Source organism: Dermacentor albipictus, chromosome 3 (assembly GCF_038994185.2).
Source record: "Dermacentor albipictus isolate Rhodes 1998 colony chromosome 3, USDA_Dalb.pri_finalv2, whole genome shotgun sequence".
In the NCBI taxonomy this organism is placed as follows: domain Eukaryota; kingdom Metazoa; phylum Arthropoda; class Arachnida; order Ixodida; family Ixodidae; genus Dermacentor; species Dermacentor albipictus.
Window position 1 is genome coordinate 175,865,786 of NC_091823.1, and position 22,529 is coordinate 175,888,314.

Below are 22,529 nucleotides of genomic sequence, written 5' to 3' on the forward strand. Positions count from 1 at the left end.
ACTGCACGAACTATTCCTCGAACCAAGGTTCGTTGTTTCATCGGCTCAATAAACTGCAGTAAACATTCGCTTACTCCTTAAATTAGGAAGCACTGGCTCACGCGCGTACGTGCAAACAACAGATCTCACTCAATGACGGCGAACACTCGCTGTCACAGCGTTGGCGTGACGAAGGGCGCGAACAGAGCGGACCGAACGCTTCTGCTGCCTCTTCCGTCAAGGCGTCTCCGCAAAATTGCGTTATCTGAGCACCCCCCCCCCCTCCCCCCAGCTTTGCGTCCATAGGAAATTATCACCAAAACAGAGCGAGGGTGGCGCAAGACCGGGCTAGAGCAACGGCTAGAGGAGGAGAAGCGCGCTAAACTAGCGCATCCCTCTCCCCGCTTGCGCGCGTTTTATCACGTGACCTCCTATAGATACTTGGGGCGCCCATTGAGCCCGGCTCAGCCTCAAACACTTCCTTTAACGCGCACAGCCAACGGCGCGGGATAGGATCTTATCGCACTTGACTTCATACGAAAGCTCACGGTAACACCGACAGATATATTTCGACGGTTGTGTCCATATAATTGCTATCGCAAAATTCGCAATAAATAGAAATTTTCACTAAGGACCAACCACGCTGCTTCTCCATGTCGTGACAGAACGGTGAACGGTAGTTCTAGAAAATGTGTTGCTAAATCTCCGCCAAATGACTACGCTCGCATTTGGTGACAACGGCACACAGACGCAAGAACTTGTGGAGGAAATACCGGAGTTCTGGCAGCTTCAGGTGCACTAGATCATTCAGTAACATGGGCGGCTTTGTAGTTCTACCTCACATCAGAGCAAACTGCACTCGACAGAAATAAAGGGCAGCCGCACCGTTAGAGCTAAGCAAATTAAGGACAATTACGCCGCGTCTTCACACTTCGAGCATGCTCCGACAGCCCCCAGATAGATATTTCAAACGTAACCACGCTCGGACGAGCAAATTTTGCTTCTGCCAAGTGAACGTAGCGGGTATTTCAACACGCGTGTTAAATTCATGGCTGTTTCATTCGTGCGCATTACTTAAGTGACGTAAAATTATCAGTGAGCAAAACAGTTTTTATTTCAACGCGAGGAAACAAAACCGAAACTAGCGCAACTGTTTTGCTCAGTTGTCAGATACAAAATGATCCAAAGCCGAAGCCGTCAATAGCATGACGCCATTTTAAAGTTGCGATCCACACGCGCGAGTGCGTTGTCGTTGAGTGGTTCTGAAATCTCTGCGTTAGGGGCGACTGCAACCAAGCGTTGCGGCAAGTTACGGTGGGAGCTTCTGTGCGTGCTGTGTGATTGCGACGAGGGGACCGCCGCCAGCAGCAGCGTATCGCCGATTTCGTCTTTCGGTTTGCACTGCATCTTTCATTGTGATATGGGAGATCGCAACGGACAGAGACGACCAGATGCATACGAACCACTACCAGCGGGGACCTGTGACCTGTGCCATATTTCTCTTAACGTCTCAGGTAAGCATATCAGCTTTTGTTCCGAGTTTACAAACGGCGCGGACTCGGCCCTTCCGGTATGGCTACATTTTGCGCCACGTTTCTCTTGGCAGTTCACAGATGTTTCTTGGGCATGCGTGCGCGTATGTATGCGAAAATACTACTGGCAGACGGAAGCCTCAGGAGAGCATCTGAAATTATTGCAAAGCTGTACTGCCAGGAGAAACACCGTTCTTAACGACTCCGGTGACGAGTGGCCTGTCGCATCGAAAAATCCGTATAATATCAAGTACTGCGTAACTTGAAGTGTAGATACAATACTAGCACCAGTGTGACTTTCGCTGGCGAAGACAGGTAGTCGAAAAGACAGCTTGTGTATTCTGAAGATTTACTAGCGCTTTAGGTATATTACCGCGAATAATAAAAGCGCTACAACGCTGTATGGCAGTGTCAGGCGATGTGGCAGCACAGATATCTTAAGAGCGGTAAAGCGGCTGCATGCACAAGCGAACAGACACGACGCTTTAAAAGCGCTGAAACAGAAAAAATTTTATGTGCATTTGGCTGTAAGTAGAAAACACAAAACACGTTAGCTGACAATCTAAGCCGATGTATAGTGTTATTATTTTTTATGTAATCTTTATTTTCATGGTGGTAAATATTTAAAAGCATGAATTTGCTGCAACCTTTATATAGTAAATCCTACTAGGCGTACAAAACCTGGCTGTGTTATGCACAGAAGTTGTGGTATTCCTACTGGATTTTCTATTTTGAGTCCGGTGTTTTATGAAAAAGAGGGTCTTTTTAGTTGTAGTCTTATGTTAGTGCAGATATTTGGCAAGCAGAAATGAATTGATTGCAAAGTTGTACCTCCTGGTGATCTGCATATAAACCCAAGTTTATCCTGTCTTGGCTATTGTAATGTGCATATAACAATTTTAAGTATATACTGCTGTAGTTGGCTTAGTCACTGTCGCGTATTTTGTAAAAGTAGAAGGCTATGATTATTTTACTGTTTTCATGCAGAAATACCTTTCTTTCTTGTACCAAGAAACGTTCACAGCATTGAATGAAATGAAGTGTGGTGTATTATTCTACTAATTTAATAAAGGGAATTTCGTCTGCACTGCATCAGAGATTAGTTTACTTTCTTTTACTAAACAATGCGTTATCTCCTCTGCTACTGCTGTTCTGTGTATTTTTGTAATTTTGAAATGTACTTTATTTTAGGTATTCAAGAAATGCCAACATCCAGAAGACGCCATCTTATCCAGCACGTTATGGGTGAGACAGATGGTAGCAGGCACTTTCGCATATCTCATTAGCATATGATGCTATTTGTTGTAATTTTTGTGTTCACTTTCCTGGCCTTTATTCATTTCAGCATTATTGTGCAAAGGGTAATACTTTTACATAGAGATAGAGTAATTGTCCAAAGGAGAGACATGGCTGGAGGAGACGGCACACATAAGCCTCCTTTGTCCGTATTTCTATGTTGCGCAGTTACTCTGTCATTGTCTACCAACAAGGCCAAGTTCTTCATCAGCTACATTTACTAATTCTCCGTTATTACAATTTCATTGATACAACATTGAAAGTACAGAGGTACACAGGAAGACAGAGACTTGAAATGATGAAGAGCCGTAGAACAAGGAGCATCGCTGAAGCCAATGTTTCGACAAAAAGAAGGAGATAAGTTTTCTTGTCAAAACATAAGCTCCAGTAAAATTTCTTGTTCAATCACTATTTATGATTAAAAGACAGCATTATTGCTCTTGCTGAAGTATTATGCATTATGGAATAAAAATTAGCAGGGTTAAATGTCAGGAATGTGAAATTTCTTGTGTATTTTAATGCTACAGCGAAAGCCAGAAAAACAAGATGTAGAGAACCACATTGTTATTTGTCACTACCCAGTTTGGCCAGCTTTATCAGAGCATGCACTTTGTTGCATTATCGACCACTGGAATTCATTAATTGAATTGCTTCGTGATTACTTATATTTAGAAATGCTGAACATGTTTTAATGCAGCTTAACATAGTGCGTGTAAAAAATATACAATGACATTTTAAGAGGCTTGCAGTTGACTAGCAGATCATTTGATGGTATGAGCTCGGGTTTCCACTGAGCTTCCATGCACAAATCGGATGCACATTCTCTTTTTTTCATTGCTTGGATTTTCATAAGCATAGGTACCATTTCTTCTTTGTCGATGTTCTAGTTGTGTTGTAGGACCTAACTGTTTACATTTATTTGTATTGGTATCCATGTTACACAGACAGCTTAATTTTTCTTGTAAATTGTGACATGGTAGGACTAAGAGCATTTGTGCAAATTTGCTGCAGGTACACTCTGGTCGCTCCCGCCCCTGCATCCTACCACCACTGTGTCCTGACTACGTCCACTAGAGAGTTCGAAGCCTTTGGCGGCTCCTGCCACTGCGTCCTGCCACCACCGTGTCCTGACTACGTCCACTAGGGAGTTGGCAGCCTTCGTGATGATGCCAAGCAGGCTGGAAGCCGACAGAAAGATTAAGGTAAATACATGTGATTAAGTGGCAATTTTTTGAGTGAAGTGGCTTGTAGCCACTCAGCAATGAAAGAGTTAACTTCAAAGCAGTTTAGACTCCCTGCTATCTGTGCAGGGATGCTCAAGTCCATGCAGTTTGCCTTAGCCGCCAAAAGGCTATGTGGATTACACGAAACGCGCTGCAAATTTTGAAACCAGTAGGAGACCACTTGTACAATTTTTTTTTCTTGCTTAACAAAAAACTGCTTTGATAAAGCTTTAGCAATCTAAAAACAATACAGTGTACACACATACATGGTAGTGGGCATAAATTTACTAGGACTGCCTCAATAGTAAGTATGCCGATAAACACACCAAAACTGACTTTTTTTGCTAGTTCATCCTCATCTCTGTGCACTGCTGCATAATTTATGTTCCTGAAACCAGTTTTTGCATGCAGCACAACCCGTAAATATGAGGATTACATCAATTTGCAGCTTTTGGTGTAAGCCAGATTCATGAAAATAAAGTTAATAGGCCATTTTGTCCATTTTTAATGACCCATAATAAACTGAGCAATGGCTAATAAGCAGTTCAGTTTTTGGTGTAAGGCCTCTCTTTATTGCCCTGAAAAATTTGGCCCCCTTAATGAAGGAACCAATTTTTCTGCTATGCCTTTTATGATGCATAGATTGGTGCATTACACAAAATCTCACTTAGTGCTTGCGCCAGTAAAAAAACTTTTTAAGTTAAGTATTTTTTGAAATTAACATTTGTGCTATATTGAAGGGCCTCCAGTTTTTCAAAAAAAATTTTCAAGTGGTCGTGTTCCAGGTTGGTACAGTTCGCATAGAATAGCCTACTTACACAAATAGGGAGGGCCATGCCCTCCGTGGTTGCTCAGTGGCTATGGTGTTGGGCTGCTGAGCACGAGGTCGTGTGATCGAACCCCGGCCACGGCGGCCGCATTTCGATAGGGTCGAAATGCGAAAACACCTGTGTACTTAGATTTAGGTGCACATTAAAGAACCCCAGGTGGTCGAACTTTCCGGAGTCCTCCACTACGGCGTGCCTCATGATCAGAAAGTGGTTTTAGCAAGTAAAACCCCATAATTTAAGTTTTTTTTAGGGAGGGCGAAGTAATCTTGACTTTATGTTAAGATACTATTATTGATCTACAAAAGACAAAATGAAACATTCCATCCTATAAGCAGCTCTTCACACTCATTTACACTTTTGCACATTTTTATACCTGAAGTCTGGTGGCTTGTGTCTGTTTTCATTATCTGCTATGTGCCGATGGTAAACTTCAGGTTTGCCCTATGGCGAAGAATATTGTGGTGCTTATAGATATCGATCTATGTTTTTCAGGTTGCCGCGAAATTTTACCAAAGCCGTACCACACACTCGGGCCAGGCCTTTTTGCAAACGGCGTATAACCAGGCTCAACGCATGAGTGTCAAGTGGGTCCGGAGATCAAGGCAACCTGCTGTGCAACCAGCGTGCAACCTTTTGTGACTCCTCTACATGTTCCACCTATTTCACAGCTGCACCTCAGCTGCAACTTATCCAAACAGCATCACCAACTGTGGTCACTCATCGAACCATGGATGAATGTTGGGGTGGAGTGATTTGAAGAGACATTCTATTTGTCTCTTCAAATTCTTAGCAAATACTTGTGTTATTATAATTAATATGTGTCTGTAGTGCCTAGTTTTTAATGGTTCCTTTCTATTAGAATTCTCACCATCGATTCCTGGTATTATAATGTATGTCTTTATGCCCAGTTTTTCGTAGTTGTTTCGTACTTGTGTATGTAATTGATAGGTTCCTACTTGTTATACAGAAGGCTAAAATGCAAACTTACAGCATTTTTTTTCTTTCTTTTGATAATCTACAGCACTGCAAAGTGTTCAAGAAATGTAACCTAACGTGGGCTCTCGTGCAGGAAAAATTTAAGAGCAATATAGAGTACTTATTTCAAACACCCATTATTCTTGGAAAAGTCAAGAATATAGGAGCACAAAAAAGAAAATATTAAACTAGAGAAACATGAGTTCCCCTCATAAGTCTGATAATAATGCGACTTCCTTTCGCTGCAAAGATACCTGTAATGTACTCGCATACAAGGTTTCAAGCAAGAAAGCTATGTTGCCCTTGGCATTTCTCAGTGCCTATTTGCCACACTGACGAATGTCAAAGGCATCGTAGGTTTCATGCACACATTGGTTGTGTTACACTTTTGAGTATTGCATTTCTCAAACACAAAGGTTTACAGCAGTGCTTTAAATAGCAAGTGCATTTCCTAGTTTATTAGTGCAAGAGTAGCAGTACAGATCATGTAAAAATTATTTTACAGACTATATGTCCATGGATGCACGCTTCTGATGACATAGCAGTGACGTGTTCGTGGGATGAATGTATTTATTTCAGATTTAAATATTGGCTTCCAGGTCTGGGTTAGTCTCTTACACTGAGTAGTCTAGGTCAGAGCCCATTTACTAGAGAAAGTGAATTAAACTAGGAATTATAAACATCAAAAGATCTTGTTTAGGACACCAATAAGACAATCAGCAAGGTTCTTTGGTTATTCATTTCCAAATTTGTGAGGATATATTTTATGACTGGTTTCAATATTGTGAGAACAAATATTTGTTTATTGTCACACTAGAGTTGGCTGCCCCCATTTGTATACAACCCCTTTACAGGCTAAAAATTCAGCGTGTTACCCTATTTACTCGCATAATTGACTCAAATTCAGGGGTGCGATCATTACGCTGGTTAAATTTCCCGCAAAAAGAAAAAAAATATATTATCTGGCATTTACTACGGTATGACAACAGGTCAACAAATAGGCGGCTGCTGCTGTATGTAGTGCAGGACACGAAAAAAAATGGTGGCCGGCAGAGCAAGCCGAACGCGCCGAATGCGTTTTTCTTCTCGTGAGTACATTACAGTGCATTCAAACAGTTTCTTCCATATTAGTAATGAATAATATCGGCAAGTTTGCGGCAATAACATAGCCATGCCCACTTTGAGGGGACAGAAACAGATGGGCGCGCTTAGCTGCCAGTGACATAGGAACACATGGTGGGCATGCTGCGGAAACTGCGGCATTTGTCTTCACCACTATCCTAATGTGGCACGTTTCCTCTAAGGGTGGGCGAATATCTTAGCCGCGTTACAAACGTCGGCGAATGAATAGGGTACACTTCTAACGTATCAGTGTAAACGTGGCTGCTATCATTGCCGCTCGCGATTTGTTGCGTGCCCACAATTGCAGATGAGAAGTATTGAAAGACCCCTTTTTTGTTTTTGTTGACCACAACCATTATAAAGCCTACACATAATAAAGGAAAGTTTGGTTGTAGCTTTTTTTTGTCGTAGAAGTGCGGAAAGTGATGAAAGGAATGAAATGGGGCATCTGCTTAAGAAAGTTTTTTGCATGCAGACTGCTTGGTTCGTCTTGAAGAGTCGTTCGCATAGCAGTTGACAGATGGTAAGCGCGATCATTATTAGCTAGATTTGGCACATGACACATCGCTGCGGCAAGTTCGGGGTGAAATCATTACATGGGAAATAAAAAAAATCGAATTTTGACGACAAAATTTAGGAGTGCGATCATTACGCGAGTGCAATCGTTATGCGAGTAAATACGGTAATAGGCTGTTTTTGGTTTTGTGCACTCTATGTTAAGGGATGCAAATGGTGACATACAACAGAATGCAAAAATGACTAATGAATTCAAGCAGGGCATGGGGCGTTTTAGGCAGATGTGTGCGTGTGCTATTTATAAAGCTCCCCATGGTATGCCTGAAGGTATTTTCTAACACTTTGGTAGAATACACTGACACCCCCTTATTAACTCTTCAAAACAACTTTTTTATATATTTGTACTAGAGATTTGAATATACTGTCATTCATAAAGTGTTTTATTAGATTTGAATTGTCATTTATTTTTGTGTAGCTGCTGTTTTTCAGTTATGTCCTACACAGTGGCAAAATATTTTTGTGGGCACTTTCCTGTGTATAAAATTTTCAGAAATAGCTTCATGCTGTATCTTATTTAGCTACTCGTATACTGCAAAGTGGTGATACCTATCCAAACGGCTTGCACAATTGCTGGAACTATGCAAAATATATATTAGGCCACATAAATTATTTTACAGATTGCAATTTCAATTAGATATCAGCATTCTGCATATCTTGAAGAGTACGTATGCCAAATTTCGAAGTATAGGACAACTATAAGTGCATAAGCTTATTCTCATGCTATCGTGAGAAAATGTTTTTGAAGTATATTCAATAGTTTTTTTTCACAATAGCATGAGAAGTATGCAAGATTAGTAGGCAGGCCTCTCTGCCTGCCTACTAATTTTGCATACTTCTAGTAACTTTACATGCTCTTTGAATAGATATCGGCACTTTGCAGTCTACAAAAAGCTGAGGTAGCTACAGCACACTGCTTTTTGTGAAAATTTACACAAGAAAGTACCTGCAAAGATCACTGTATTTTCCCATTGTGTAGGACATAACTCAAGAAGCAGCTAAAGAAATACTAATGACATATATGACATCTGCATGAAGAACTCTACAATTTGCTCTCTTTTCAATCCTCTAGTACGAATAATAAGACTGTTTAGAGTAATATTCAATCAGCAAAACATGCCCCTTGCTATAGTGACCTACAACATAGAAACGCAAATTGAACGCAAGTCTTTTTGTTGAAGCGACTCTGGGCTGTCTTCCCAAGGGCTTCTGTTAAACACTGAAATTTCCTGCATTTACCAGAAGTGCAATACTAAAATGTTTGTGTATGTGCAATTGGTATTGGCAAACTAACAGAAAAAAAGACAGTTCTGTGAAATGAAGAATTGACTATAACTTTGTTCGACATTTACATTTTGACTTCATATCTTTGTTTTATGCTTTGTACTGAGTGTTTCAGCAGTGACTGCTGCTAAAAATTGAACATAACTGCTTCATGACAATGCGACAATTTTTGCTAACAGAAATTTATAGCAGTGGCAGGCATTATAATTACCGTACTCAATAACGTCTAGTTTGTAAGAACTCAGACTAGCACCAGTTCCGAGATACACAACCCAAAAAGACATGATCAGATAGGTTTATCTTCCACACAGAATTGTCCCATAAAGCTTACAAAATGTTTTGTGGCTAAGTAATATCTGCAACAGCAAAGCATGTTCCACCAAGTATGGCGATAAATATTTCAGAGCTGTCAGTCTGAGGACTCCTACAAACTAACAATACCTTCAGCACTGACTAGCCTCAATAATAGGATGTCAGCCATTTTGCTGAAATTAATAAAACTTCAATTATTGTGATCTTGTTTACGAAAACATTTGCAATTGTAATTCAGTTCTAGTATTTGTCACTTTTGTAATTATTTTCCAATTAGTTTTTCAGACTACAATTTTTGGTAATAGAGGTATTCATTGCAAAAAGATCTAGTACATGGCACTTAATAATAAAGGTACTGGTCATCGTAGACTTTCTGTTGCACAGCTGTTTCTTGAAATCTGAAGGGATGTAGCCGCCTCCTTATGTTAGCTAGAAACGGAAATCTGTCAGTATGTTTTGTTTAAAATACAGCTGATCAACCCGATAGTTAGGCTGCTTGCCAAATATAAGTTATAACGATAATAGTGAAGGACCATAATAACAGAGTGATGCTGACTCATAACTATGTCCAGCTACATCCACGCAGCTGTGCCATACAATGTGCATGTGTTCAGAAGAGCCAAATGCCCCAGAGAGAAAGCAACAGTAACTCATTGTTTGTCATCTTGTTCAAGCAGATTATGTGCTAGCTGCAATTTATGCTCAGTAAATACATAAATCAGTCATGTCAGGTGTCTTACTTTAGGTTGCAAGTTCGAAGTTCTTGTAATCTTGCTTGTTTTTATTTTGTTTTCTTTGTGAGAATGAGTGACTTGGTTGCCTTCGCACATATTCTCAAAACTGTTTCATCACTGGGAATGAGGAAATTTAATTTGCATATTAAATTCCCAGTTACTAATTTGGTCGGCTTTGAGCTTAATTCTCTTATCTTTTATATGTTTATCTACCAAGTAGTCTTATCGTTCATTGAAACATATCCATGTAATGCAGAGAGGGCACCCAAATTATAAATATCTCTTCTTGCTTTCTACCCTGCTCTGGTGTTTTCAAAACCTAGCATTGGTGCAATGGCCTGTCTGCAGAAAAGTAGTAAAGTGGCTAAATTTAAAGGTCAACAACACGATTAAGATACAAAGCAAAAATATAAGTTTGCAATTGTCCCCCATAACGAGAGTTCTGCTTAGAATTTAAAAAAAAATGGACATCCTGCTGTGGTGTGAGAATTGCTTTGGGTGCCAAGGAGACTACGTAGCACCTGTACTAGTGTATACAAAGCAAAAAAAAGATCACTCCAGATTGGAGCGGCAGTGGGAAGTCAAGCACAGATGCTTTATTTCACGTACCATTAATGTGGTTTATCATCTGCTCCTGTTGTATGGGAATGCATACATTGGGAAGACAATCCTTTGCGCCATTGTTACCTTAGCGGGACACCAGAGAAAGGTAGAAATCGAGAACAGGTATTCACACTTGGTTGCCCACAGTGTGTTATTTGGATGTGTTTCACTCTACAAAAGACTACTGTGGTAGGTAATCATAATGACAAAGACAAAAGAATTAAAAGAGGTATGTGTCCGTCATCCGTCCATGACCTCCAGTGTTTATAGAAACACTTCTTTGTGTATATGTGCCAAGCCGTAGGGAGGCTTTACGTAACTCAGTCATGCTTGCTAAGCTAAAGATTGGAATAAGGAAAATCACAAGAACATTGTATGAGTGATTTATAAATGTGGCACCTAAAGTAACTTATTCATGTATGTCCTGAGGATAGATTACAGTCAGTGCATAATGTGCTCTTACAGGATGACTTGTGATGAGTAAAAGAAGCCTTCCTCACATCTTCCTCTTTGTTTCTTTTGGATCTTTGTGCACTATGTGTATTGTTACAGTTGCGTGCATGCAGCTGGGTATAGTTTGTTTATGTGTTCTGCTTCCTCTCTTGTACTCATCATTCATGCGCTATCTTTGCCGTAACAAAATACAGCTGCCTGTGCTACTTATTTTGTCAACGTGTTTGCATTATGGAAAGTTCTGTATTAGCGGTTATTTCTACCTGTGAAATTGTCTGTGTCAGCTATTTTACTTAGTCTTGCAAAAGTATGCTTCTCAAGATAAATAAATGATCACTGTAAGTGTTGCTGTGTTTATTTTTGTAATTTTGTCAGTTATGAGGTTTTTATAGACTGTTGCATGTTGTATGACAGAATAAAATTGATGCACAACTTTTTAATGTGGTGTTTTTCAGATCAATTTTCATCACGCTGACATGCACAAATTGTGTGGGAAAAAGTGCCAACAAGAGTACCATAAGGTAAGACAGCTGTTTTTACTATTAGACTGGATTATCAATTGCCAACCAGTTGTTTTCAGCAAGCATAGCATAATGCATAGATAATGTAATCTAAGTTGGAATATTGTTTTTATTGCACTTCATTATATGGGTCTCCTTTGTGCATAAGTGCAGCCTCTCTTATTTTTTATGTGTAGCTTACTTGCTTAGAATGTTAAGTCGTAAGTTAAGTCTTTTAGAACAGGGAAATAGGTTGAACTTACGAATACTTTGACATATTATAAGAGACTTGTGCGGTGGTGAATTAACCTTCTACATGGGTTACATAATATTTTGGGGTCTCATTATGGTTCTGAGTGGCATTGCAGTGTCATGCGTATGCAGCTGCAGGCTACATATTGGATATTTATTTAAGACTGTTTTGCTTAGTTGGCTATTGATTCCAGTTTAATGGTAAAGAGAACTGTCTTGCTTTCATAGTGATTCTGTGCTGACTTATACATTTGAATTTTCCAGAAGACAGTAACAAAGATTGATGAAATATTAACTTTTTCTTGCTAACCTGCCATGTGCTTTTTGTCAAGTTTACTGTGGATTCTTTGTTATCCTATGTTGTCTTTTCATAGTAGTCTTCTTGAGAACTAGCCGTAGTCGTGTGTACTTACAGCAAGAGTTGTTGACACATTTTGAAAAGCGGCTCGACACTGCCATCCAAGAGTGAAACGACTTACATAGATTAGTTACCTTACTTTATTTGCAAGAGGCCGGCACCACGCACTAAGGGTAACTTGACACACATGCTGGAGTCATCAGACTCATCTAGCATAGTTACCGGAATGATTCTTGCAGTGTTCACGTGACACTTTATCTTGAGTCGTTCGACTCATTTAGAATTGTTAACGGACTCCCTCAGCACTAGTCTTGTAACCCTTTTGAGAGGGTATAGGCGACTATTACAACAGAGTATGCATGACTATTGTGTGCGGAGTCACGTGAACACCTTGTATTGAGCACAGATAGTCTCGGGACTCTCTGCCAAAAGAGAGTTCGGGTGTCTCCCACAAAGTGAGTCGTATACGTGACGAGTCCAGACTCTTCGAAAAGAGTAAGGGATACTCTTTTTTTTCTTAGTGTGTACATCGGGTACAGTGGGCGACGAGCCTGCGGTGAAAGGGACGATGATTGACGAGCATGTGGCGAACGGGACTGGTGATGTCGGAATAACGACGAGGGACTGTTCCAAAGAACATGAGCGTCATTATCTGGCAGTTGTGGGGCCAATGGAGATTGGTTACGATGCTCATTCTCTTCGGGGCGCTAATAACTCGTTAATAGCGCTCGCAGTAGGGAGGAGACAGTATGGTTGTGAAATGGCGAACAACGTCACCGATACGCCGGCAGGCAGAACCGACCAGATGATCATCTGCGGTTCGCCACTCAGCGGGATTTTGGTAGCGTGCAGGATACCGCGGACCTGTAGATGTACGTGGAGCATGAGGCAGCTGTGAAGCGGCCACTGCACATACACGATGACCTGAAATATTAGCGAGCTCCTGGACTATTGCCTGCAAAAATTGTGCTGTAGGCAAGTTATGTATAGACATGCATTTGCGATAATTACGAGATCGACAACGATGTGCAATGAAGATTGCTGTCGAGACCGATTCTACCTCTACAATTCAAATCGCCTTCTGACTTGCGCCAATCTAGGTTTCGTAGTCGCAATATCTGCCCAGCGGTCAACTTAGGCGCCTTTGGCCTCCTTCATGCCCTTGAGTTCAGCGAGAGGAGGGCAAAAATAAACATGTCCACAATAGAGAATAGTAAGGGGTAATTAGAATTTTGGTGGAAGAAAAGTAGAGAAGTTACAAACAACGCAGGCGTGCAAAACCAAGTTCACAATAGGGGTTCAGAAAGTTTGGCTATGGCGATTCCTCGTGGCTTTTCTTTTTCTTTTTTTAACATAGGTGGGACATTAGGCAATATAATACCAACAAGAGTTTGGTGGCCCTACCCACCACCCCATTCCGAAGGGCATGCTCATAGCATCCATCCATCCTTCCCCAGCAGCAGCCACACCAGCCATGCCAGGAGAGCTAAAAAAGACCCAGGAAGATCGCCATTGCCCACAGCGTTCGCCGCGAGCACTTCCCGGTAAAGATTACTGTTGCATAAGCTGCAGTTGCCGGTAAGCGGCAACTGTGATCCCGGTCTTCTATGGTCCGCGCGTCACGGCTCTGCCAATTAGTGCGGTGATCGGTGCAATGCTTCAGCATATCGCGAAATGGAAGCATACTTAGAGCTGAGCAGAAATTCTGCATTAGGTAGTATAGTAGTCATAGGGGTAATATTTTCGTTACAACAGCTAGTTCTGTTTTTCGGCATTCTCTTTGTATGCAGCATAAAGGCGATGATCTTAAGGATGGGGGGGGGGGGGGCGCAGTGACAACGATACTTGTTTATCCTTATCCGGTGACCACTTTTTTAACGACTAAGAAATGTTAAACCTTATCTCTCGGCACAGGACGAGCCTGTGTGTATCGGAAGTTTATCGGGTGTTATTGGTGGTTCTATCCGTTGTCTTTTGTGACCTAACATTGTGCAGTTTCCAGAAAGCACGCAGGCCCCATCGATTGTGCTGGAAATTTCGACAAGTCATCTATAAAGCTGGCGCGTTCTACCTGCAGAACAGATTTTCGACAATTGCCGACTTGGCTCGTCGCTATCGTCTTGCTTGAGTGTTGTTTTTTTATGGTCGTTAATTTGCCCAACGAATACTTAAATTTCTAAGTCATACTGTCATACGGTCGCCCTTTCAAGGTGGTGACAGACCACCGATCCTTGTGTTGGTTAGCCACCTTACGAGACCCGTCCGGGTGATTTGCTCGATTGAGTCTCCGTCTGCAGGAGTTCGATGTTACCATCGTCTACAAATCGGGCCGCAAACACGAAGATGCGGATGCGTTGTCGCGCGCTCCCGTCAAAACTTGCGATAAGGACATGGACGAAGACGGCGCGTTCCTTGGGGCCCACACCGCATCTGACCTGGCCAGACGGCAGCGCGAAGATGCCGAAATACGCCCTCTCATCGATCACCTAGAAGGCAAGAATGCTACAATCCCACGGCACATTTCTCGCAGTCTCTCGACCTTCTGCCTCCGACAGGGCGCCGTCTGCAAGAAAAACTCGAGTGCCAGCGACAAAGAGTATCTATTGGTTGTACCTGCCACCCTCCGTGATGACATTCTCCTAGCCTGCCATAATGAGCCCACGTCTGGACACTTGGTATTTTCACCTACGCTTGCAAGAGTACGCCAGACGTACTACTGGCCCAGACTTTCTACCACGGGGAAGCATTACGTGCAAAGCTGCCGTGAGTGCCAACGTAGGAAATCACCGTCTTTGAAGCCCGGGGGGTTACTCCAACCCATCGCACCACCTAGCGCACCGTTTGATCAAACCGTCATGGATCTTCTGAGACCCTTTCCCTTGTCAGCCAGCGGAAACAAGGGGATTATAGTCACCACAGACTATCTAACACGCTACGCCGAGACGAAAGCTGTACAACGTGCCACGGCCTACGAAGTTGCCCACTTCTATATTGATCAGATAGTCCTAAGACATGGTGCCCCATCACATGTCATCACCGACAGAGGAACTGCCTTTACGGCCCAACTGATAGACGACATATTCGAGTTGAGCTGCACGCAGCATCGCAAGGCCACTGCCTATCATCCGCAGACCAATGGACTGACGGAATGGCTGAACAAAACCATTGCTGACATGCTGTCTATGTATGTAGACGTCCAGCATAAAACATGGGATGAAGTCCTGCCGTACGTTACGTTCGCGTACAACACCGCCATTCAGGAAACAACATGATTCACACCGTTCCGTCTTGTCTGCGGGTGCGAGGTTCAGACCACGCTAGACGCAATGCTTCCGCATGACACCGACGCATCACTTACTTCCGACGCCGAGCAACTTACTGAACACGCAGAGGAAGCTCGTAAACTCGCGCGCATACACATCACAAAGCAGCAGAATACAGACGCACGACGCTACAACATTCGACATCGACAAGTCGAGTACCAGCCAGGTGACCAAGTCGGGGTGTGGACTCCAATTCGTCGCCAGGGTTTGTCTGAGAAGCTGCTGACTAGATACTTTGGACCCTACAGAGTGATACACCGCGTTAGTGAAGTGAACTATGAGGTCATTCCCGACGGTGCCGTGTCACCGCGGCGTCGACAGCACGACTCAGAGATAGTGCATGTTATTCACCTCAAACCATATTTCGCGCGTTAAGGCGGCGACAACCCGATCTCATAAGACTTCCACACTTTCACTTTTAGTAAGCATCGGGTCGATGCTTTCCTTTTGGCGGGGGAATAATGCCACTAGGTACGAGCCAGCGCTGAAAAAGAAGTGACTGGAACGCGCGCTCGGCTAGAGGTGGGCGCTGAAGAAGAAGTAGACGCTGAGGACGCCGGCTTGGGTTTTTTGTACGCCATCTTGTCTGTCTCGTAGACGCCGGGTACCTCTTTAATTGTCTTTTCGTGACAATATACATGTTTCGTTGACAGTCGGCTTCATTGTTTCTGCTCCCCACTGTGGACTCGTCTCAGTGGTGGCCGGAACAATTCGAACTGTGCTAGTGTGAATACACTACCGGTCAAGCAACCCCGCATTAACCTAAGCAAGCCAAAATCATAGCACACCCCCAGATATCCGTCGCACATCCTGTTGTAGCATAACACCAAAAGCCACTGTACGTGGAGGTTGAAACTGGTTCTGAGGTGAAATACGGGCATACATGTTCTCAGGAAGGCATTGCATTTGGCTAAAACAAGTTGGCGGGCTAGTTGGTTAGAATCCATGATAGAGTGTATAAACGCGACAGAACAAGGACGTAGAAAGAAACTGACACACAGAGACAACGCTGTCTCTGTGTATCTGTTACTTTCTACGTCTTCGTTCAGTGACGCTTAAATACTTTATCAAGGAATTTGCAAGAATGTAAATAGCAAATGCAGACTATGCTAGAACTGACAGATAACGCTGACTCAAATACACCTTTATCCGTAGTGTTGCCTCTGTGGTTGTTCATGCGAAAGCCAGCGGTAATAAACCCCTGCTTTAATATTTTACCACATTTCATGCATTTAATGCGAGACACCAATGACATATGTACTTGGTTCTTATTATTTCATGAAAAATCTCTATCTTTTGGTCCTCGATAAGAAAATTTTCGTAACAGTGCTCGAAACGTGCTTTCCATAAAAATGCCGAGCTACTCATGAAACAGCATGCAGTGATTACAAGGGTAAAATTAATTGCAAGTGCAATAGGAGGCAGAGCATATATATATATATATATATATATATATATATATATATATATATATATATATATATATATATATATATATATATATATATATAACGATCAAACACGAAGAAGCGATATCGCGGGCAGACGCTTCTGCGCTCAAGTACCCTACACAATGTTCTACGCGCTGCGCCACGTAGCGTGTTGTACTTCAAACATAATTCTCCGTATGGGCGCTTGTTCACAGTGTCTCCGCAGAGCAAACATCATTTCAATGGTTGTATCCTGCGCTGAATTAGAAATATTATACAAGTTATTTTAAGGCCACGCAACCTAAATAGGATAAAAATGTTTGTAGGGAAAACTTTTATTTCTTCCACGGAATACAATTGACAGCGACAATTATTTTATATTGATGAAAATTATTTCCTCGGAAGTATAAATGAACCACAATTTTCAAGCTCAGAATAGCCCTGAGTTACGTTAAGGACAATCATTAAAGTCCGGTGAATTTTTTAATAATGCAGAGAAGATAATAAGATGTGTTTAATTCGGTAGTTACGAAGGCTATATTTACATTAGCTCACTTAAAAGTTACCCATCGCCATTTCTTTTAGCTTGGAGCTTAATAGCGCGTCCAAAAATGATGGAGCAGATGAATTGGCATACATATTGAATCAGTTCTTTGGCTTCTTAGATAAAATGAAGTTTGTGCTGTGCAAGCTTTGAAGGTTAGTATTGCGACGCAATGTTTCTCAAGTAATAGCTACAGGGTTGTTTTATTGGGCAAACAAATAGCACCAACTTAAATAATAGCTCATTCAGGCTATTGCATGATAGGAAGATGTAATAATCAACAAGTTCAGTTTGGAATTGTTGGAAAAGACAGTGCATATTTGTTGAGTAATACTTGTTGGGGGGCTAGTTGGTGCATGTTTCAACAAGAGGGCTGTAGCACCGAAAAAAGAAACACATAGCAAGCATGGTTCCTGTCCCGTCTCGCTTGCTGTGTGTTGTCTTTTTTGGCGCTACATACATAATTGTTATCGGCTCTGCTTTTTGGGAAAGTCAGTAATTACAAGTTGGACAAGTTCGAGCGGATTCATTTTGACAAAGCGCAAATAAGCGAATACACTAAGCGAGAAAAGAAAATGACCCAACGTTATCAAGCTCCCAGTGTAAAAATTATTACAGTGCTGCTGAAGCCGATTACGAGAAAGGTAACGACATTTAACTACAACACGTTTCACGTTCGTTTTTTGCGATACCTACGCAAATTCCCTTCCTATGCAGAAATGTCGTTTATTTGAATTACGTTATTATCAACAGACCAAGACTGAAAGTGTTTAAATGTTTGCTGGTCAAAGTGAATATTACAAACAAAAGAAGGGTGACTAAGCAACAAATGAATGTTATTGACTTGGTTTTCGACAACATGCACCATTCTTATAGAACACACCTCAACCTATTTATGTATGTCTCTGTGAATTTGTTATATCTCGGAGTTATTTCGATAAAAAAAACACATGCATTGTGGGGTTCTACGCGTCACAATCACGGTATCATTATTCTCACTTCGGGAAAACTTTTATTACCTGGGGTACTTTAACGTGTAGCCAATGCATGACATAGGGGAATTTTTGCACTTCGCCCCTATGTAATTGCGGCCGCTGCGGTTAGAATTTGATACTACCGTGTTCTCAGACTCGGCAGCGTAATTTATATTAATAATTTTAGCCACGGGTGAACTCGGAAATTATTTAGAAATAATTTGCGCCTTATAATAGTGTCGAACTGTGCTGCCAGACAAGAGGTCGAACTTTCGCACTGACTTTCTTCATATACGCCACACTTGTTTCCTATTTATTAATATTTTCCAAGGAAACACGTTCGCCCAGCGTGTAATGCTAACATGCAAATTATTTCGCAAAGGTCCGCGTCTGTGGGACCGTTTCACGCAAAGCGTCAGCTCAAGATTGCTGCCTGAGTGAACGAGGCTGAAACAGTTATCACTTCTGCAGACAGTTCGCTGCAATGGCCTCCGGTGTGCTGAATTTGTGCTACCTGGAGTGTAGGTGCCGTGCCTACGACATCCTGAGCGTGCAGACGGCCGATTGGAAATACAAGACGGCCGTGGACATCGCTGCCGAGGCGAGCAACCGCCAGTTCCTGTCGCACCCCTGTTGCCAGAAGTGGCTCACCAACCACTTCCTCGGTCGCATCAGCGTCCGCGATAGCCAGTGGGGCTTCTTCAGCGTGCCACTGAGTCTGAAGGTGCGTTCGCGCAACTACCACAGGTGTATGGATCGCTGCGGCTCGAAATTGCTTACTCGAGAAGCTTCCATTACAGTAAGCCGCTTGGCAACTGCGGCTTCTAGTAGCTTGGGCATTTCTTTAGGGTATGGCCAGTCTCAGGCGAGAGCTTAGGCAGGAGTGGGTATAAATACATGCGTATATACATGACGAGGAGATACATCTCACAGGTATCCAGAATATAAAAAAGCAGCAAGGAACGAGCATGGTATGACGAGAAGAATAGAAACTCATTGAAGAACATAAATTTGGGGTTGGTGTCTCAGACAGATGCATCGGCAACGCATTGAATCTGGAAAAAAAAACACAGAAGCAAGATCAAAGCTTGGCGAACACAACAGGGGGAAACGATCGCTGCTTGGAGGAAACAGCAAGTGGCAGGTGTTGCACCAAGCATGCGCGTCTATGGCCGCGAAAAGTGAACTGGGTGTGACGATAATACAAAAATCGCGCATATTAGTGACAATGGCTCCAGAGGAGCTCGATGGGGTCTATTTTACAGCTGTTCAATTGCAGACATCAGCGACTTTACGGTTCCGCACTGAAGTACACTGGTGGATAATGCGGACAACGCTGGCGGATAATGCAAGGAAAAATAATTCTTAAACAACTTAGCTTTCCTAAAACATTGCTTAAGCTTTTTTGGGCGGCCTAATCTTGTGTGACATCGTGAAAGCGAATCAATTGTATTTTGCTTTTGTTACGCATACCCATGGTCATGAAAAAGCAAGTAGAAATGTTTTAGCCTCTCTTGCATCCAATGCAAGTTTAGTTTCGAGTTGCGCATCTTCTAGTATTGCGCTAGGTGATATGTCAAGTAATTGAAGTGCTGTAGACGAATATTATACCATTTGTTCACCATTTCGATCTTTTTAAATTTTAGCTTTGGCGCAGTGATTCCACATCACGTATGCATATTCTAAGAATTTCATAATCCAGCAATTTCATTTCCTTTGTGGAATTTCGCAAGGTTCATGTACCACATTTTCCGCGGGGCTTTCTTTTTCACATAAGAAATATCCTCGTTCTAATTCAAGCCTCATATTATGACTATGTCGAAATACCTGCATCTACTACGCGAAGGCAGCCCATAAAATTGACGGAATATGTGTATTTTTATGTGTATAGTGCTGCCACGATGGCAGGCGACGTGCTCACTAGGCCAGCTTGCTGCCTGCGATATCGGCCCAATGTACCGGCACGTTCCTTCAAATTTGACGAGATGGCGCTTAGCATTCTTAGAGCAGGACGTGCGCACCCTGCTCGAGAAGAATGACTGGGATGTCAGCGGAATCTACATTCTTATCTACTGAAAGTAGTCTTATCTCTCATTGTAGCTCATTCGCCAGTTTTGTTTTGTAGTGCCTTGCATCCTCGTGCTCCTGCAACTGCCCTCTTAATCTTTCAATCGCAATGGATGAGGTCGCAGTCACTGCGATTCCTCCCATGATTTGCTTCAGTCCAATATCCGTAAGCCATAGAGCAAATGGTTTAAATTCTTGCACGGATTTGATTTTACTTTAGCCTCCTTCCTCCTGCTAAGGAGTTCTCACTAGGAGAACAGCCTACCTCTCCAGACTTCTTTCAGGGTAGTGCACTTTGTGTTGTCCCATGTTTGAATTCTCTTCTACTATTTTCAGCAAAAATACGTACCTCGTTTTGTTTCACCTTCTCCATTTCTCTAAGTCTGCCTTGGAGATATGCATTCTTTTCTGCCACCTCTAAGGCAGTTTTCTGGATCTTCTTGCATTCCTCCAGCATGTTCCTCAGATAATGTGAAGCTTCAGGTGCTTTTTCTTGTGCTCCTAATATATACTGGATAGGGACAGTGAGAATCTCGTTAATTCATTCATGCGTGTCACTAATTAGATGACGAGGGTTTTGGCTATAGAAGACTCTACAGAATTTCTCCCTTAGATGGTCAGGGCCCGTCCAGACGGCAGGAAGACCAAGGAAAAGCGCACATCTAATGGGGCTGCACGTGTTCTACAGTCTCCATGAATCTTGGAAAGCTTGTACAGAAGTCTAAGTTCCGAACGATTGGAAGTATCAGCTGCGATAACTGGTGACTTAAAAAAAAAGACAAAGGCTACAGAGAGTAATACATGCTCCCGGCGTTTACCCGAGATTTCTTGAATTTCTTGGTGTTGTCATTCAGAGCACTCGGCAGCAACCGCCTTGCGTCAGCACCTTCAACAGCCCCCACAATTCTTTGTTTTAATTAGCCAGATTCCCCCGGTCCGCGCCAGTTCTCAGTCGGCTGTTTTCTGCCTGCCGAAGCAAGAGCCTCAGGCGCGAAGTCCACAGCAAATGCACAGGTGCGCCTTTGCACAGGAAGGTCCCGATGTTGGTACGGGCTGAGCCGCACTGATTTTATTGCGGTAAGCCTCGCCCAGTCTCTGCTCTTTGCCGTCCTGCTTCTGGACCCTAGGCAGGCCGGCTCAGCCTTCAGAGCCAATCGTTTTCCTAAGGTTATGGATCCATTTTGCCGACTTCCCTTGTCTACATTGCCCTGTCGACCTGAGGCTGTTCACCTCGGACACTTGCTGTGGATGTACGGTCTGGCACGAAAATCGGTCTCCCTAACTGGGATTTTCAAGGACTGACAGGTGCGCACCGCACAGGAGCACACCGGATTTCATTGTCCAAAATATGTCACTAACACTTGTAGTGCTTCATGCCTTTGAAATTATGTACAAGACCTTCACCAACCACTATTCTCAGACCAACGGCTTGACAGAATCATTCTGCTAGTGATATCACTTCTATGTATTTACAGATTACTGAATACTTCGCTGCGCATGTTCGAAAAAAAGCTTGTGCACTGACCGCTTGACTGTCTTTGCTCAAATTTTGCCGAAAGATTGTATTTCGGTGTCAACTTCTTTTAGTGTAACACTTCGAGCAAATAATTGCCATGTTTTGAAGAAAAGAATGCAAATTTTCCTGTGCTTTTGGGGCTGCGAAGTTCTTGCGCAACGCTGCCAGCATAAACTTCTGTCGGCGCCTGTCGTCAGCTACAAAGAGCAGCGTTTCAGGTAGGCTGTCGCGTGTTACCCGCCCCTAGAACAGGCAAACACGCGCAGCGAAATATTCCTGACCCTGTACAGCCTTGAAGCATTGAAAGCAGCATTGAATTAGATGGTCCTTTCATGATTTCAAAGATCTTGCCAGCACTTGTATTTCTTTTTGTTACAGGTTATTCTCTGCGCATTCACATTTTTTCCCATGTACATATGGGTGCGATTCAAAAGTGACCCGCATCAAAGGGAATACGGTGAAGGTAAGCGTGAGAGCGGCTGCTACGCCACAGTGAAGCAAAAGTAAAAAAAAAATCTAATGCCATGGTTTCTTTACAAGTAGCTTCTTATTTCTGGGCAGCACAGCGCCGCTTCTGTGTCAGCCTGTGTGTTGAGCGCTAGTGACGAAAAAAAAGCACGGATAAAACCAGCGCTAACTCTGAGCTGGT

General features: G+C 42.6%; 1 protein-coding gene and 1 long non-coding RNA gene across 3 annotated transcripts in view; both read left to right on the forward strand.

Annotated features, from left to right (window-relative positions):
- The window catches only part of LOC135900506 (transient receptor potential cation channel subfamily M member-like 2), a 382,962-nt gene that overhangs the window by 172,100 nt on the left and 188,333 nt on the right, over window positions 1–22,529 (forward strand). For both annotated transcript variants that reach the window (XM_070536288.1, XM_070536289.1), the window contains 2 exons: window positions 18,769–19,021; window positions 22,259–22,343. In XM_070536288.1, coding sequence (XP_070392389.1) covers window positions 18,769–19,021; window positions 22,259–22,343 — 338 coding nt within the window. The remainder of the gene's footprint in view (window positions 1–18,768; window positions 19,022–22,258; window positions 22,344–22,529) is intronic.
- On the forward strand, window positions 1,222–8,407 carry LOC139057041 (uncharacterized). Its single transcript, XR_011512542.1, has 4 exons — window positions 1,222–1,493; window positions 2,703–2,756; window positions 3,819–4,009; window positions 5,353–8,407. It is a non-coding gene; the product is annotated as an uncharacterized lncRNA (long non-coding RNA).